A 17265-nucleotide genomic window follows, 5' to 3' on the forward strand; every position below is an offset into this window, starting at 1 on the left:
GAAGAATGTAATCAATATGCATTGCAAATGTATCTTAAAAAATAAAATATTTAAAAACACATTCAAGGTACTCTGGGGAAAAGGTTGGATTTAATAATCTTTTTTCTTCTTAGGCCTAACAATCCACAGTATCACTTTATCATTATCTTATTTCTCCGGAGTAAATATGTAAGAGTTTTCTGGTATCTTGAGCAGACCGGCAATAAGACCGTAACCCAGAAAATGGAATTTCTGGCTACAAAATGTTCATCCTGAAGCTGCTGTCAGCCTAGAATCCCCTGCTCCCTCTCAGTTCCTTCGAAAGCAGGCAAGAATGAGTTCTGTTCAGCTTGGTGGGGCTGTTGTAAATGGGGAACAAGAAAGGAGAGCCAGCAGCTTACACATCGGGGGTCACCCTCTCCTGGAAGGCGTCTGCTGGGATCCAGTTGGAGCCTTTCAGGAAGATGGGGAAGCCATTGATTCTAAAGTAGAAGCTCAGACCTGGAGACCCATCTATTGGCTCTTCTACAAGCTCCACTGTCCGGAAATAAACCTGTTGCAAACAGAATCCAACACTGAATATCAAAAACATCAGCAAAACACATTTTAAAAGAAGGCCTGCTTTTTAAGCAATTTAATCAGTGGAACATTAATGTTAATGTTCCTATTTGCTATAAAGCAAATCATGTAAAAGTGCAAATTTCAGAAAATACATATAGCCTGTTACTTCTCTTCTAAAAGAAAATATGGAAAACATTAAAGGTAAAAGACATTGTTATCTTCCCCATGAAATAGGCATTGTTAGTTACAGGAGAAAAAGAAGCAAAGGCAAAGGTAACATTTCAAAATTGAAAATTTATTTTCACAAACAGAAAAAGCCAGCAAGGGCCAGCCAGATAGCCCAGCAGACTAAAGCGCTTGCTTGGGCAGGCAGGGACCGGGGTTCAATCCCCAGTGTGCTGTGCCAGCCCCACACCTGGGACACGCTGAGACAGCAACTGAGACTAGGTGTGGTAGCACACTCCTGTAATCCTAGTACTTGGGAGGCTGAAAACAGGAGGATCACTATAAATCCACTTTGTGTGGTGAGACCCTGTGAACATTAAAAAGAAAAAGCCATCAGTTGAACTAATGCACCTTCCACTGAAAAACACCTCCTCATTTCAGTATTATTAAAACATGCAAAAATGTGGGCCTAAGAGTCAAAGAAACAGCACAGGCTTCATAGGGTAGCAACATCCAATCTGTACACTATGGAGCTCTGCGACTGCCTTGATCCATGGATAACTGAATGCCAGCGCTCACACCAACCCTGCTGCACAGAGCCTGGAACCCTGACTGCACACATCCATGATATACCACCTGCACTAAGGTCAGACGTGCAGGGCCGCCCTGTCCCAGCTGTCAAGGAGGCTGCAACTCTGTCCCCACACTGAGCCAGGTGTACCACAGGCAACACAGCAGCAAGACCCCAAGACGACCGTGGCACAGCTGTGTCCTCTGGAGGCCTTGCCCTGAGTCCAAGTGGCATGCTGCCACCTGAGCAGTCCATGCAAAGTCCACGCGTGAGTCACCATCTGCCCTGCATCACGAAGGTGCCACATTCCTCCCTTTCTCACCACCCCGTCCAGGACTAATGGTGCCAATACAAGGTCATGAGGAGACAGACAGCTGGGGTCAGGTGCGGACCCGAGTTCACCACGCACGTTTGCGGACAGGAAGCCTCCATGGTATCCAGAGCTGTAATGCTCATGCTACAGTTCTGAGTGTGGCCCCTGAGGGCCTTGGGGACCAAGCACCTCAGAACCTACTGCTCCCTCCCTCCATTCTCCTTCCTCCTCTCTCCTCTCCCATCCCCTCTCTCTGTCTGTCTCTATCTCTATCTCTCTGTTTCTCTCTGTCTCTCTTTCCACTGGGATTTTCCAGAAACTATGGATGTGTAAGTCATCCTCAGCCCCTAAAAGCTGTGTGCTCATTTGAGGTGGACGTTTAGGATGGAAAATAGTGCTCTGCTCATTGACAGATGAATGAGTAAATAAAATGTGATGTTTACCTGCCGTGGAGCACTACTCTGCCATAAAGAAGAATACACGTGGTCATCTGTAGGAAACTGTATGCACCTTAAAGCCACAATGTGAAGTGAAATGAATCACACACAGGGTTAAATATCCTGTGCTTTTTCTTATATGGGAAAAACAAATCATCACTAAAGAGCAAAATACAAGAGAGACAATAGGAAACAGAGACAGATCTTCCTCAGGAAGGGGACCAAGAGCTGGAGGGAAGGGGCGAAGAAAAGGAGAGAAGATGAGCAGTGTACCTGTGCCAACGCTGCACGGGAGTGCCGCACCCACGCACTGCAATCACGGGCTGGTAATAAAGACAATTTTAAAAAAGAAAAGATGCTCTGCAAGACATGGGTTTGGTTGTTCCTAGCCCTGACGCTGCGCTCTCCAAGTGTTGATGCCTGTGACCCCACACATTCCTACCTCACATCCCGGCTCCCTGCACCCCATTCAGGTGCATAAAAAGACAGGGTGCTGCCCCTTCACAGCAATATCTGAAAATTGAATTTTTAGCAAAACTCATTTTTAGAGTTTGGTACTAGTTTACCTCATTCAAAAAGAAATTTTACTTGTAAAGCACTTTTTCTTAATTTAAAGATAAATTGTTAAAATGCAATTAGAAGATAAACTCTCAACCTAAAATTATACTGACTACATCTAAAAATGCTGGAAAAAAAGAAACACGTTACAGAATCTTGTGACTCGTAGAAGGAAAGAATCTACTCCAAAGAAACCAGGTAAATTATACGTAAGAAATACAATGACAATGAAAGCTATCTTTCCCTCAGCCTTCTAGAAGTTAATAATTCACAGGAATGCTGCTACATGCCTATAATACCAGCATTCTGGGAGGCTGAGACAGATTCCAAGTTCATGCCACAGTGAGTTTAGTGACTTAGCAAGGCTGTGTCTCAAAATCAAGAAGGGCTGGAAGACTGGGCGTGGTGATGCACCCTTGTAATCCCAGCGATAGAAACACTGAAAACAGGAGGATCACTACAAAGTGGTGAGACCCTGTACAAAATACATAAAAAAGGGAAGGGGGCTGGAAATATGGGTTTGTATAAAGGCCTTGGGTTCAATCCCTGTTATGGTTTGTGCCTAATTGTCACCCCAAAGCCTCATGCAGTCATGGAGAGGGGACATCTAGAGTTTGTGATTAACTCATGATCCACTGGGATTATGGGTGATCCAAGGCTGGGATTATGGGTCTTAGTACTGCTGGGATTATGGGTGTGTGTACTTCCCCCAGCCTGGGGAAGAGAGCCATGCAATAGAAGAGGGACAGAGAGACAGGCTCTTTCTGCAGTCATTGCTCTCTGTGTGGCCATTGTTGACATTGCTATTGACATTGTTGCTGTTCCACCATGAACTGCTGCTCTCTGCCATGTGCTGCTTTGTCATGGAGCCAGCTGAGTGTGGACTGAAACCTCCAGTAACTGTGAGCTTATTAAATAAACCTTTCCTTCCTTCATTTTGGGTGTTGGGTATTTGTCCTAGCAGTGAGAGATTAATAACTGAGACAATCCCCAACACCACAATAAATAAACAAAATAAATATTACTGTGTTTTCTGAAGGGGAACAATATGTGGCACAGCTGACACTGGTGTCATTCTGAGACTGACAGTGCACAGATCAAAGAAGAGGAAATCAAGCAGTTCAAACAACGTAAGAAGCTAAAAGCCAACCATTACTTAACACATTTTTCAAACCAGCAAAACAACAGGTGCAGATGCCTGTCCACCCACAGGTGAAGGGTAGAAGGCCAGCCCCTGTGCTTGCAGTGGGCGCTGCCCAGCCCTGAAGGATCTGCCCTGCAAAAACACGTCTGCCTTGCCAATAAGCCCAGCCCTGAAGGCCTTCCTGTTGTCCAGTACTGCTCTGCTCCTGAAGTCAGAAACCATCAAAGCACATTTTTTGGAGAAGTTTTATACTGAAACTTAAGAGGTGTTGGAGCACTCACAGAACTCAGCAGCTGAGCCTGCGGCTCCCCTGAGAGGAATGAGCCCAACCAAAGGCCCTGCAGGAACCAGGATGTGCTGTGTTCAAGGAAGCCCCGTAGAGCAGGGATGGCTGCACTGTGTCAAAGCTCCAGGCAGCGCCCAAGCTCTGTGAGGCCAAGTGAGGCCAAGTGCCAGGACAGAGCTCGACAGCCACGGGGCACATGCAGGAACTTGTCAGGGAGAAGCAGCCACTGCAGTCTCGCAGAAGAATACTGGGGCAGGTGTGTCACGCAAGAACTCCCTTTCCTCAGGAGACGCATGCGCAAACGCTGGCTTGTCAGAGTTGGATCTATGGCAGGTGCTTGCTCAGAAGGGAACGAAGCAAACCTGTCACTTCCAGAGAACATGGCAGCATCTGTGGCCAATAAGGACACTCAACCTGTCCAGTAAAATTTAAGAGGTGGACCCACATGCACCCCCAGAGCTAATGAGCACCCTGGATTTGATGGCCTTTGAGATGAAAGGGCTGAGCCGCAGCACTGCAGGGTGTAGGGATTTGACTTCGGGAGGATTTATAACTCAGGAACCGAACATTTCTCAGATAGCCAGTGTGTTACATTGCAGGATCACACGCTGATGAAGGGTCCGCTGGAAAGTACAAGTGAGACCAATCTACTCTAAGGTCGAGGAGGAAAGCTCAGGGAAGTAGCTGCAGAGTGCACACAGCACTCGCCTGTATGAAACCATCACGTGCTACATCCGTAGTAACCAAAGATCCTCCTTCCTCCAGCCCTGGGTCTATGTCACTCAGGTTTTCTTCTGATGTTGCAACCAAAACAGCAAATGTATAAACTGGATTGAGAAGGAGATGAGAATATCTTTTCTTTTTTTTTTTTTTTTTTTTTTTTTTTTTAGGGAAGGGTCTACAGGGTGTTCAGGGTCTCACTACTAAATCAGACTCGTAGTGATCCACCCTTTTACAGCCTCCCAAGAGCTGGGATTATAAGTGCACACTACCACGCCCAGTCTCAATTGCCATCTCAGCGTACCCCCGGGTCAGGGGCGGCATGGCAGGCCCAAAGATCAGCAGGTCTAGGGATCAAACCCCCAGCCCCTGACCCTGTGCCTGCTTGCAGTTGCTTCAATCCACTGAACTATTTGGCCAGCCCTAGAATACTCATGTTTTAAAACATTGGCAAGAACTGCACGTGTGTAAAACAGTGTCATTATCCACACCAAATTTTCCATTTTGTACTGTTATTTTTCATAAAACAATTCAAATATGCTAATATAATGAGATTACTATGGTGAATTTAAATGAACATGCAAACATTTATTTCACAGCCCAAATATTTACTATAGGAAATATCAGTTCCCCCAGCCCACAGAGACACAGGTATCTTCCGGTGCTCAGTGCTTTTGCTGTGTTAACTACTTCTGAGTCTAAAAAAAAATTTGAGGATCATTGATGTAGAAAACAGAATTCAATTGTTCCTAACTCTTTATTTATTTATTTTTCTAACTCTTTATTAAGGCTGTAAATAGTGCTAACTGGAAATACAACACCTTTAACATGTTTCTCTTTTCTTTGCAAATTTTCTTGTGAGGATACATCTCTCCCTGTCTCCCAAGTCCTACAACAGAATTGCACAACCAGGGTCAAAATAAACCCTAAGCACAGGCCAGCACCTCTCTATGGGACAGTAATACCCAGCTGCCCAGACCTCTGGACAGGTGTCTTCTCTGCCCCTTGGGGGTATTGATAGGTATTTCACTTTGGACAACACTGGACTCTCAAGGGCTTTTTATTTTAAAAAAACACCCATGTGACCAGGGAGATAGCTCAGCTGTCTAAGCACCTGCCTGGCAAGCACAAGGACCCAGGTTCAATCCACAACCAGGCATGGTGGCTCACACATGTAATCCCAGAGCTGGGGAGGCTGAGATAGGAGGATCACTATGAGCCCAAGATGTATAGCAAGACTCTGTACCAAATAAATAAATAAATAATGATTTTTTTAAAATTTAAACATCCATGAGTGATATATTTGCATCCACATGCAGCCCTGCAAAGCAAGGTACCATCTAAAGACAAGGAAAAAAGTACATTCTCAATAAAATTAATAAAAAGGAAAAAAGTACAAACACCAAATAAATAAAAAATGCATGAGAAATTTGAATTTAAAATTGTTTAACTTCCAATTTATTGTTATTACAGGTTCTATTCGCTCCTCCCTAGATCCATATTTTATCGGCTTCATAAAGATTCATTTTAAAAATAGGTGGATTAATTTAAAAAGCACAGAAGAGCCAAATGAGTTCTTTCAGAGCCCCCACCAAAAGGCCCTCGGGGGTGCATGACCAGCACTTAGCCAGCGCCTCAGGTTTCTTTCTCTGGGGACCAAACGGATTCCCATGCAATGAATCATCGATTCACAAACCAGCAACACTTCTCAGCTGTTGGTAAGTGGACACTTAAGAGGCTGCTGGTATCAAGTTTTCAAAAGAGGAATTTTCTCAACCACAAAAGCCACTTGGTATATTCCTAAACACTATCCCTTCTGAAACCATTTCACACCTACAACCGTGAACTTTCACGGCAAGAACCAGATATCTTTCTTTGCTCTGAAAGTGCTTGTATATGCAGAACCATGAGAAAACAGGCACAGGGCGTCCCCAAGCCCAGCTCGTCACACAGGCCTGGGAGAGCCGATCTCACAGAGTGGCGTGCACAGCAGCAGCAGTGACCCAATGTCCTAGAACCAGACGTGCGTCTAGTGCACGTGATGGGATTTAAAAAAAAAAAAAGTGAATCTTTAAATATTTATTATGGTAGATGATACATCGCCAGGAACCCCCCTCAAAACCTTTGCTTCAAACACACTCATTCCACCCTTCCTGCCACTTTCAAAGCAGCTCTGGAAGTCTTTCCTGAGTGTCTTTAGTTGCATTTTTGTTGCTACCACAATATTCTGAATTGATTCAAAACATTGACTTTTATGCTCATTTTGATCTCACAGAGGGGCAGAGCAGAGGCAGACTAAACCCCGGGGTTAAAGCACAGATGACGATCACTGTGAAACCGTCACATGCTTAGCCTGTACCACGTACTTGGGAAAGCTTCCTGCACTGTGTCCTTATGAAAGTGTGACTCTCATTCACTGTCCGCTGACCTGGACCCCTTCCCAGGAACAAAGGCTAAGACCCCAAATGGCTCAGCCCACACCAGTCAACAAACAGACTGCCCCTATAAATAGGGGTGCATCCCATACTCCCTGCCACCCCGAGCTGGATGCCCCCTATCTGGTAGAACCACTTTGCTGCTAAGATAGTTTTTCTGCTTTCTCTGTATTTGCCACACTTTAAACGAACTTCTGCTTTGCACCATAGCAATCTTGATTCCCCCACTTTCCGCTAAGAAGCCCACTCCTTCATTCTTCAGTGGTATGAGGACAAGGATCTGAAGAGAGGCAGAGGATCACCGGGGGGAACACTAGCCTCCCTCCTTCCCTGTTGGATGCAACACTACCACACACTCCACTACTGAGCTACTCCACACTTCTCTCCACATTTTATGCAAAGACAGGCTATCCTTAAGCTTGTTATCCTCCTGCTTCAGGCTCCTGAGGAGCTAGGATTCCAAGCACACACCACCCACTAGGCTTTAAGGTTTGGCATTTCGTGATCCATCCTTCAAGACAGATTTATTTGGACTATTTGCAATATCTTCATATTGATTAACCACATCTAAAATGACAGCATGGAAAAAGACAATACCAAAGAGACCCCACAGCAAAAAGAAGAATGCGCCAAGCCAACCACATGCCCATTTTCTCTTGATCATATGGGCCCTGGACTCCACAGCAGAGACTGGCTTTCCAATCCTTGTTACTGCTGCGCCAGCTTCATAATGAACATCCCATCTTGTCTGGGCTGGAATTTCTAGCCTTTCTGCAGCTTTCCCCATCCAGGACCTCAAATAAAAATGAATAGGATTTTCCAAAGTTCTAAAAACACCACACATGCAATGTTTCCAAAAGAACAAACATCACAAGGATCAGAAAGCGACTTCCAGGTGGCAGAGATCAACTGTGAGTTGGCTTCTCTGACTTTTCCAGAAACTCCCCAGTGAGTACTGAATATACACACTGCACCTTCCATCTTGGACCGTAGCAGGAATGTTCCCTAGGAAACAACGAGCCAGTTGCTCGGAGGAGCCTTCTGGAGGCCAGGAAATGCCAGGGACTTCCCCACTGCAGCCCATCATTTCTGTGGGCACCTTGATCTCTGCTCAAAACTGCTGCAGCGTAATGCACAAGCAGTCCCAGATCTGTTGCTGAATATTCACTTCTGCAAAACACACCACTGACCCCAAGTTTTACTTTAATTCTTATGTTAGTTTTTTACTTTTGGGGGGTATTTTTTTTTTGGCAGAACCGGGGCTCAAACTCACGCCCTTGCACTTGCCAGGAAGTGCTTATTCCACTGAACCATCTCCCCGGCCTTTTGGGGGGTATTTTGAGACACGGTTTCTCTATGTAGCCCAGGCTGACCTCAAACTCACAGTGATCCTCCTGCCTCACCTCCCAAGTGCTGGAATTACAGGCATGTGCCACCGGGTTCAGGTCTTTCTTTAGCTTTTAAACTATTTTAGAGAAGCAAATATCAATTATACAGAAGATTTTTTTTTTTTTTTTTTGGTGGTGGTTCCAGGGATTGAACTCAGCACCTTACACTTGCCAAGCAGGCACATATGCCACTGAGCTATAACCCTGGCCCTATAAAAATGATTTTTTAAATTAGCAGACTATTCCACATACAAACGAAAGCATGCATGGAACCAAACACAATTTTACATGTGACATCGCACATATCCCATGAGCCCCATCTTAAATTTTAAATACAAATGTAACTCCAAGAGGTCTCAGGGGCTGAAAGAGTTAAAGTAATGCATGCTATGCATTTCCTCCTATCTGTAAACACTGCTAAATGTTGTTTGCCACTAACTATTTTAGGTATAAAATATGTAATTAAGCAAGGATTGGAGACACCAACTATGTTCAAAGCTGAAACAAGCTATTACCAATTTCCTCCCAAGATGACTGCACGAGCAGGGTATGGTAGCATAGTCCTATAATCCCAGAACCTGGGAAGCTGAGACAGGAGGATCACTATGATGTTGAGGCCAGCCTGGGCTGTATCTCGAGACTCTGTCTCAAAAAAAAAAAAAAAAAAAAAAAGGATACATGAGAGAAGTCTTTTTAAAAAAAAAGAGAGAGAGGTCTTTATGTGTGTGCAGGCAACTATAACTCTATAACTGCTGGCATTATTTACACCTGCTAATAAACAGAATGAATTTCTTTTAAAGACTAACCTGTGGCTATGGGTGACACACCCACTTTCTGCTGTGTCTGGGCATGCTGCCCTCACAGCCCTCTCCATTAGGGGAATCTACACTTTCCCTAAGAAGGAGGTGTGCTGTGTGGTATGTGCACCCCCAAAATTCATGTCCATGTGGACACTGGAAATGTGACATCATTTGGAAATAGGATCTTGGCAGATGAGCTTAGGCAAACCCATATCACACCAGGCTCAGGCTGGTGTCCTTTAAAGGAGAAGACCTCGTGACGGTGGAGACAGAGACTGGATGGACGCACCTATAGCCAAGGGATGCCACGGATCGCCAGCAATGGGAAGCAGGAAGGGGAAAGCAAGGCTTCCTCCCGATTACAACTTCCAGCCCTCAGAAGTGCGAGAAAACAAGTTCTGGTTTTAAACTTCTCAGGTTTTGTGATCTGCTTTCACAAGTCTAAGAAGCTACCTTGGAAGGAGACACACTTCACAACTACTGCAAATGTTCAGTATGGCAGCACTTCGATTATGCTGAATTCTGCACTGCCTAGCTAAGGGCCTTTAAAGTGTTTGGAGAGCCCGGAGTAGCACTTGGAAAGATGAGTCAGGCCAGGGAAATAGCTCAGTAGAATAAGCTCTTGCTTGGCAAGTGCAAGGTCCTCAGTTCAATCCCCAGTACAGACAGAAAGCGGGGGGGGGGGGGATGAGGTAGGAGAATGCAGAGACAAAAAAAGAGAAAGAGGAAGAAGAGGAGCAAGGGGGAAAGGAAAGGATGAGAGCAGGAAGAGAAGGATGAAAAGGAAGAGGAGAAAGAGGAAGAGAAGGAGGAAAAGAACGTGAAAGAAGAGGAGGAGAAAGAGGAAGGGGAAAATGAGGAGAAGCAGGAAGAGAAATCACCAGGCATGGTAGCATATGCTTATAATCCCAGTACCCAGGAGACTGAAGCGGGAGAATTGCCTTGAGGCCAGCCTGGGCTACACAGTGAGACCCTGTCTCAAAAAACCACATTGTTTCTCTAACTGTAATACCTTTGGGCAATCTTTTACTTCTTTCAGCTTTGGAACTGTGAAATATGAAACCTTTTTTTTTTAATTGAGAAATAAATAGCAATGAGACAGTTTCAAAACAGGTTAGTAGGACAGTTACATAATTAATACATTGCATATTGTTGTCTTTGTAGTAGTTATTCATAGTACAAGATGCAGACATGGTATCTTGTCTAAACACTTAGTACAAATCTTTCTTCTCATTGAACTAAGAAAAAGTAGCTGTATATCTATCCTATTTTGTACATACAGATGTATATATTTTTTCACTAAAAAAATGTTCTTTCATTTATATCCCCCTTTTTTTTAGTTTTGTCAGAGATGGGTATTCCATTGCCATTCAAACATGGTAGGTGCATGAATTCAACAAAATAATCCAATATAGTCCAGTAGTCCATAATAGTAATGGGTTATCCATAGGACTGGCAATGTCAGAAGTTGATGACTTGAGCTTTTTACAGCTCAGCATATTAAACGGCTTCACTTTTTGTACCTCATGTTTTTACGTTTCCACTGGATGACTAGGGTTAAGACCAAGAAAATGCAAGACCTATATAACAAAACATGTAACTTTTGTATCTGACAAGGTCAGTCATGTGAAATATAAATCCTAACTGACTGTGAAACACATATAGTTACATTATTGTATCTATTTTGTTCTAATAATTTAATTATAGAATCCTGACATTAGGGACACATTAACTATCTTCTGTTGCTTTTAGCAAATGGTTTGCCTTCTACACAAAATATCTGACAGAGTTATAAAATAAGCTATGATAAAGGGAGAACTCATTTAACTCAGGTTTCTGGAGTACACATTTGTGTTGAGCACTGGTGGAGCCCTGTGAGGCCCCAACTGCTGAGTTCATTGCCTGGTTCAGATCTAAAAGGTCCCTCAAAGGGTTGGTGTGTTGAAGGCTGGCTGTGGGAGGTGACTGGCTCCGTGCACCATGTTTACAGTAGGTCTATCCACTGAGGAGTCCAGAGACAGCTGCGCTGAGAGGAGGCATGGCCTGGGGGGAAGGTGAGGGTCACTGGGATGGCACTTCCAAAGCGCATCCTCACCCGTTCCTCCTCAGGCTGCCTCCTGACTTGCCCCAGTGTGAGCTGCTTGGCTCACAGCCCTTGCACCTCACTGTTCTACTTTTTTTTTTTTATGCTGGGAATCAAACTCACAACCTCATGCTTGCCAGGCAGACACTATGCTGCTGAGCTATCTCTCAGGCCTCCCTGTTCTACCTTGAAGCCACACAACCATGGACTGAACTCACTGCAACTGAGAGCTCAGACAGACCTCTCTTCCTGCAAGCTCTAGAGTCAGCACTGTGCCCCAGGGACAGGAAAGTGACTAAGGGCCTGAGATAGCACAATGGAGACAGAGGAAGTGTGCTAGACTGGGACTCCTCTTTCTTTCTTCCCCTGCTTCTCTTCTTTATTCAGAGGTAGAAGCCAATCCCAGAACCTCACATGCGCTACAAAAACCACTAAGCTGCAGCCCTAGCTCAGCTCTGCTTCTAACACCAGTAATGCCACCATGGGGCCCACCCTACGACCCTGTGACCCCCATCATCTTCCTGTGGCCCCACCTCCAAATAGCTTCAATGTGTAACTGGGGATTAATTAACCAATACGGAAAGTCTGGGGGACAAACATTCAAGCCATGCACTTTCAACACTGAAAAGAAATTAAGCCATCAAAATATTCCTCCAAATTCATGAAGAAATGCAGCTGACCCCTTCCTGTCTCCACAGCACTGCCTTTTCTAGTATTCACACATCTCTACCTCAGGGGTTGCAACCAATTCTCAAGGCCTTCGTCTTCATCAAATGTATTCCTGTCTTATGACATGACAAACAGAAAAATACAATACCTCTGTCTAATCTCAGTGGAAAAGAAGTAAGATAGATTTCAATTTATTTATTTATTTATTTATTTATTTATTTATTTATTTATTTATTTTGTGGCCAGCTCAGCCCAGCCTGGGGGTGGGGCTGGCATGCCATATGGTGCCTGGGATCGAACCACAGTCCCTGTGCTTGCCTAAGCTTGTCTAAGCAGGCACTTCAGACCACTGAGCTATCTCACTGGCCCAATTTTGATATTTTTAAAACAGGAATATTTTGTGGCTGAAGATGTACCTCAGTGGTAGAACACTTGTCTGGTGTATCTGAAGACCTGACTTTCATCTCCAGCATAGTTCTGCATGAAACAAAGTCAGGATAAAAATAAAGCCACCCAGAAAAAAAAAGAAAGAAAACAAGAAACAATGGTAAGATGGGGAGCTGGTGATGAGGGAACAGTGCCTATAGGCTCATCTGATCACTGCTGGTGACCAGATGTGTAAGGATAAGGCCCAGCTGATGCCGGGGGAAGCAGCCAATCATGTCTACCCAGCTGAACGCACACATGCCCCGTTATCTAGTAATTCTGTTGCCTGCAGAGATGCTGGTGAGAGCAGCTGGAATCCTAGGGTGTATCCATCATAGTTACAGCAGCACTGCATGGAAAAGCCAAACTGGAAATAGTCCACTATCATGAGTAGAATTATCAGACAATGAAATATTACACTGCAATGGAAACACACAAACCACCACTACATACAACATACCTAAATGCCATGGACATGAGTCTGTGCATAGAAATTTCAAAAATAAAGCGGTGCTAGATGCAAGGATAACGGTGGGGGGGGGGAGTGACTAGAGAGGCTGGGGAAGGACTTCCAAGGTTCATACACTGTCTACTTCTCGGTTGGGAGGACATTTATGAGTCTGTTTTCTGATAACCCATTAAGCTTTTTCACTTATTCTCTTATTTTACTCTCATTGCTGTGACAAAATACCTGATGTCCAAACTTGAGGAAAGAAAAGTTTATTTAGCTCACAGTTTGTGGAGGTTTCAGTCCATAATCAGCTGGCTCCAAGGCAGGGTGGTGTGGCTGAGGAGCAAGTGTTCATGGTGGCAGAAGACAGCAAAAGCAATAAGAGCCAAAAGGGGCAAAAGGGAGGAGTAAGCCTCTTTCACGCCCTTATATTGTATGCAGGCCACCCACACTTGGGCAGATGTAGCACTCACACACATAATCCCTGCCCTTCCAACCACTGGAAGTGCCACAGGGGCAGAATCATATGAACCCTTTGGAGCTCACAACTTTCCACAGATTGCTTTGGATTTTCTGTATGGAACTACAGAATGTAAAGTTTGCTCTGCTGCATTTTGGACTTGCAGCATAATACACATAATCCCTGGACTATGAATTAATCACAAACTCTAACAGCCCACCCCATGACTTCATGAGGCTTGGGGGGTACATCTAGACATAACTATAACATTTATTCCTGCCCCCAGCCAAGAATCCACGCAGGTCCCTTTATGCAAAAGGTATTTTAATCTATCTCTGAGTTGCCAAAGTGCTAACAGTTTCAGCATTGCTGAAAAGTCCAACTCCAAAGTCTCCTCAAAGGTTTAAGGTAAACTCTTAGCTGTGAGCACCTGTATAAATGGAAAGTGAAACACTTCCAACTTTCAATGTCACAAGATGAACATTACCATTCCAAAAGGCACAAAAAGGGATACAAAGCATTGGGACCAAAGCAAGTTCAAAATGCAGCAAGGCAAACATTACATTCTGTAGTTCCATACAGAAAATCCAACGCAATCTGTGGAAAGTTGTGAGCTACAAAGGGTTCATGTGATTCTGCCCCTGTGGCACTTCCAGTGGTTGTAGCTCCCATGGCTTCTCTCTGGGGCTCACTTTGCTCCCTCAGCTTTCCTCACATAATCCATGTTCCTGGCTTTCCCAAACTTCTGGGGTTTCCACTGCATTTTAGGCTTTACCTTCACAACTTCACATACTTCCCTCTCAGGGGCACACTGCCTGGCCTCCTAGGCTTTCTGAAATCAGGGTGGAAGAGGCTTCACAACTCTTGATTCTCCATGCACATAAAACCAGCACCATGTGGATGATGCCAAGGCCTGCAGCAAGGAGCACTAGCCAGGCTTTCCTCTTTTTTGGCTATCAGGGTTGAGTGCCTGGATGATTGCTGAGCATTCTGAATCCAGTTCTGAAAAATAAATTTTCTATGTGCATCCATTCTGGAACTTGATGCAGCTGCTGCCATTTTGGAATATGTCACTCTGCAGCTTTCTTTTTAGACCAAGGTCTTTCACTTTTGGAATCTGGAGGCTGCAAAGGGTGGAGACTTACTGCTTCCTGCGATGCCCTCAGGCCACCTTTTCTATTGTCCCTATCCTTTGCAGCAATCCAGATCGCCTCCCTCTATCTTTGTAGTCCACAGCTTTACTGGAGCTTTCCTTCTGGGCAAACTCAACATTTTAAATCATTCTGCTGGGCTCTTTGCTCTTCATTCTCAACATGGATCTGGATAACTGCATAGATCTGGCTAAACTCCAACAATAGCCATACCACACCTCAACATTCAACTGCCTTGAAATTTCTTCTGCCAAATTAATTAGTCTGCCACCCTTAATCCTAGTCTCAAGCAAAATCTCTGGACATGAGCAAAATGCAGACAAACTTTTTGCTAACCCATAGCATATGCAGTCTGGAATCCAACAGCCAATGCAGTGCTTTTTCCCAGCAGAAACCTCCCGAGTTTACCAGCAGGATTTCTATCAGCCTTCTGGTCTTCTCAGCTCTGACCTAAATCTCCCCTACTGAATAATCTAAAGTGTTCCAGTGCTACTCTTTGAGGCGACATCTCAGAACCTCTTTTTTTTTTTTTTCTCAGAACCTTTTGAAACCCTCCCCACAAGTATTCCCAACAGTTCTTGAACCACACAGTCATGTGTAGTCACAGCAATGATCCCATTCCCATGGTTCCAAATTCTGTTTTAGTCAGTTTTCTCTTGTTGCTGAGACAAAATATCCAAAGCCCAAAATTAAGGAAGGAAAGGTTTATTTAGCTCACAGTTTGTGGAGGTTTCAGTGCATAATAAGTTGGTTCTAAGGCAGGTAGGCATGGGACCAGGGCAACAGTTCATAGGAACAGAAGACAACAAAAGCAACAATAGCAAAAAGGGAAAAGCAGGGGCTGGGGAGATGGCTCAGTAGAATAAGTGCTTCTTTGGCAAGCACAAGGGCCTGAGTTCAATCCCTGGTTCCGCCAAAAACAAAAAGGGAAAAGCATGAGAGAGGTCTCTTTCTGCCCCTTATATGGTATGTAAGCTACCCACATGAGGGTGGGTGTAGCACTCACATCTATAATGCCAGCATTGGACCATTATTCACAAACTCTAAAAGCCCGCACCCAAGACTGGACATCTAGACACAAACCATAACACTTATGTTCTGTTTTCCTTCTGTGTATGTGTCTTATATTTCACAATCAGTACAGCATAAAAAGGAATTCTAGTCTGGCACACTTCCACTAGAAAACAGCTAAAAGAAATAAGACTAAGGGACACCAGCCAGGAAGCAGATGCTGATGGCAAGGATTTGGACAACTGCTGGCTGTAACTCAGCAAATCTGAAATCATTGGGAATAATCTGGCAGTTAAGGATGGATTAGCAGTTAAAATTCCCTGGAAGAACCACCCTGGATAGAAAAGAAGTTGAGCTTGATATCACCTCTTTCTTGGCAAATTTGGCATTGACCTATACTTCCTATCTTAACTGCAAAACCACACATTGATTCTGAAACTTACAGAGATGTCAAATTCTTATATTATTCAGGTTTCCATCAATGGGCAATTTTAGACTTGTATGGAGGCAGAAGACATCATTCAATTCAATCTACACCTCCGGTCAAATAAACAAATAAGCAAACATTATTTCAAAGTTCCCACTGCAACTACACTCTGGAATGCTGTTCCTCAGCAACTCGCTCTAAGAACAACAAACCTTGACTAAGGCAAAGTCTCTCCTTTGCTGGTATCCCAGGCCTTCCTTTAAATTCTGGTAAAACCAAGATCGCATGGATAATGTCAGTCCTTTGCCAACACAAGCACTAGACTGGGCCCCTCCGACTATGGCTATAGCAACCCCTGAGTACACTGACAGCTGTGTCCTGTGAAATGAATCCCAAGGAAACAATTCCCCAGGAAGCCCTTCTTAAGCAGAGTTATCAGGAGCTCTCTCCACACATCAAAGAAAGCTTTTATACTTTTACACCACAGAGCTTGCAGTGGGTGGGGTCTTGCTGATTTCTGAGGTGTCCTCAATCTTCTTGTCCCTGCACAAAGGACTTGGTTTCTTTTAATGGTACCAATCTCTTCAGCAACCACAGCTCTTTCACTACAACTTTACATGTGTTTCTTTTCTGGCCAAAACTTAAGGTCTTCTAATTTTCCTGCTCTGTTTTTTTCCCCTGATCTTCATTATAAAACTCACTAAAGTATATGGTGAGATTTTTGGACTTATGTGCAAACATGAGAAGTATATAATTTTCTATCCTATTTTTAAAATACAATCTAATTTTTAAATGTTTTTTTATCATATTATGTAGGGACTTAAAGTTCAACATATCAATACTTGATGAAAAATACCTGTTCCTTATTATGCCTAAGATGTCTGAAATGCAGTGAGATAGTGAGGTTAAGATTAATAGCCCAAATCATTTGATAATAACAATAAGCTTGTCTTCTGGATGGTTAACAACCTAAGTTTGCAGACCAAAATTAGAGAAAAAGGAGGGATACAAGGAAAGCCAACATTTTGGCCCTAGTCTTCTAAGGTCAATTAAGACTCAGGACATATGAGAACTTGTACTGTAACGTCATGTACCTCAGTAGTGTCCCAAATTTTCTGATCAAGAAGATTATGGGGCCAAAGAGGAAAGTGATCGATGACGTAGAGTGTGCCTAAGGAGAGTCATATGGGGAGAAAACACTCTCTCAGGCTTTCACAGAGAGCACATTGG

At 44.0% G+C, this 17265-nt stretch overlaps 1 protein-coding gene across 1 annotated transcript in view; it reads right to left on the reverse strand.

Annotated features, from left to right (window-relative positions):
• Manba (mannosidase beta) overlaps positions 1-17265 on the reverse strand; it is a 95351-nt gene that overhangs the window by 45038 nt on the left and 33048 nt on the right. The window contains exon 8 of the mRNA XM_012517473.2: positions 381-532. Within this exon, the coding sequence (XP_012372927.1) occupies positions 381-532 (152 nt within the window). The remainder of the gene's footprint in view (positions 1-380; positions 533-17265) is intronic.

The sequence above is a fragment of the Octodon degus genome, unplaced genomic scaffold (genome assembly GCF_000260255.1).
Source record: "Octodon degus isolate 3935 unplaced genomic scaffold, OctDeg1.0 scaffold00183, whole genome shotgun sequence".
In the NCBI taxonomy this organism is placed as follows: domain Eukaryota; kingdom Metazoa; phylum Chordata; class Mammalia; order Rodentia; family Octodontidae; genus Octodon; species Octodon degus.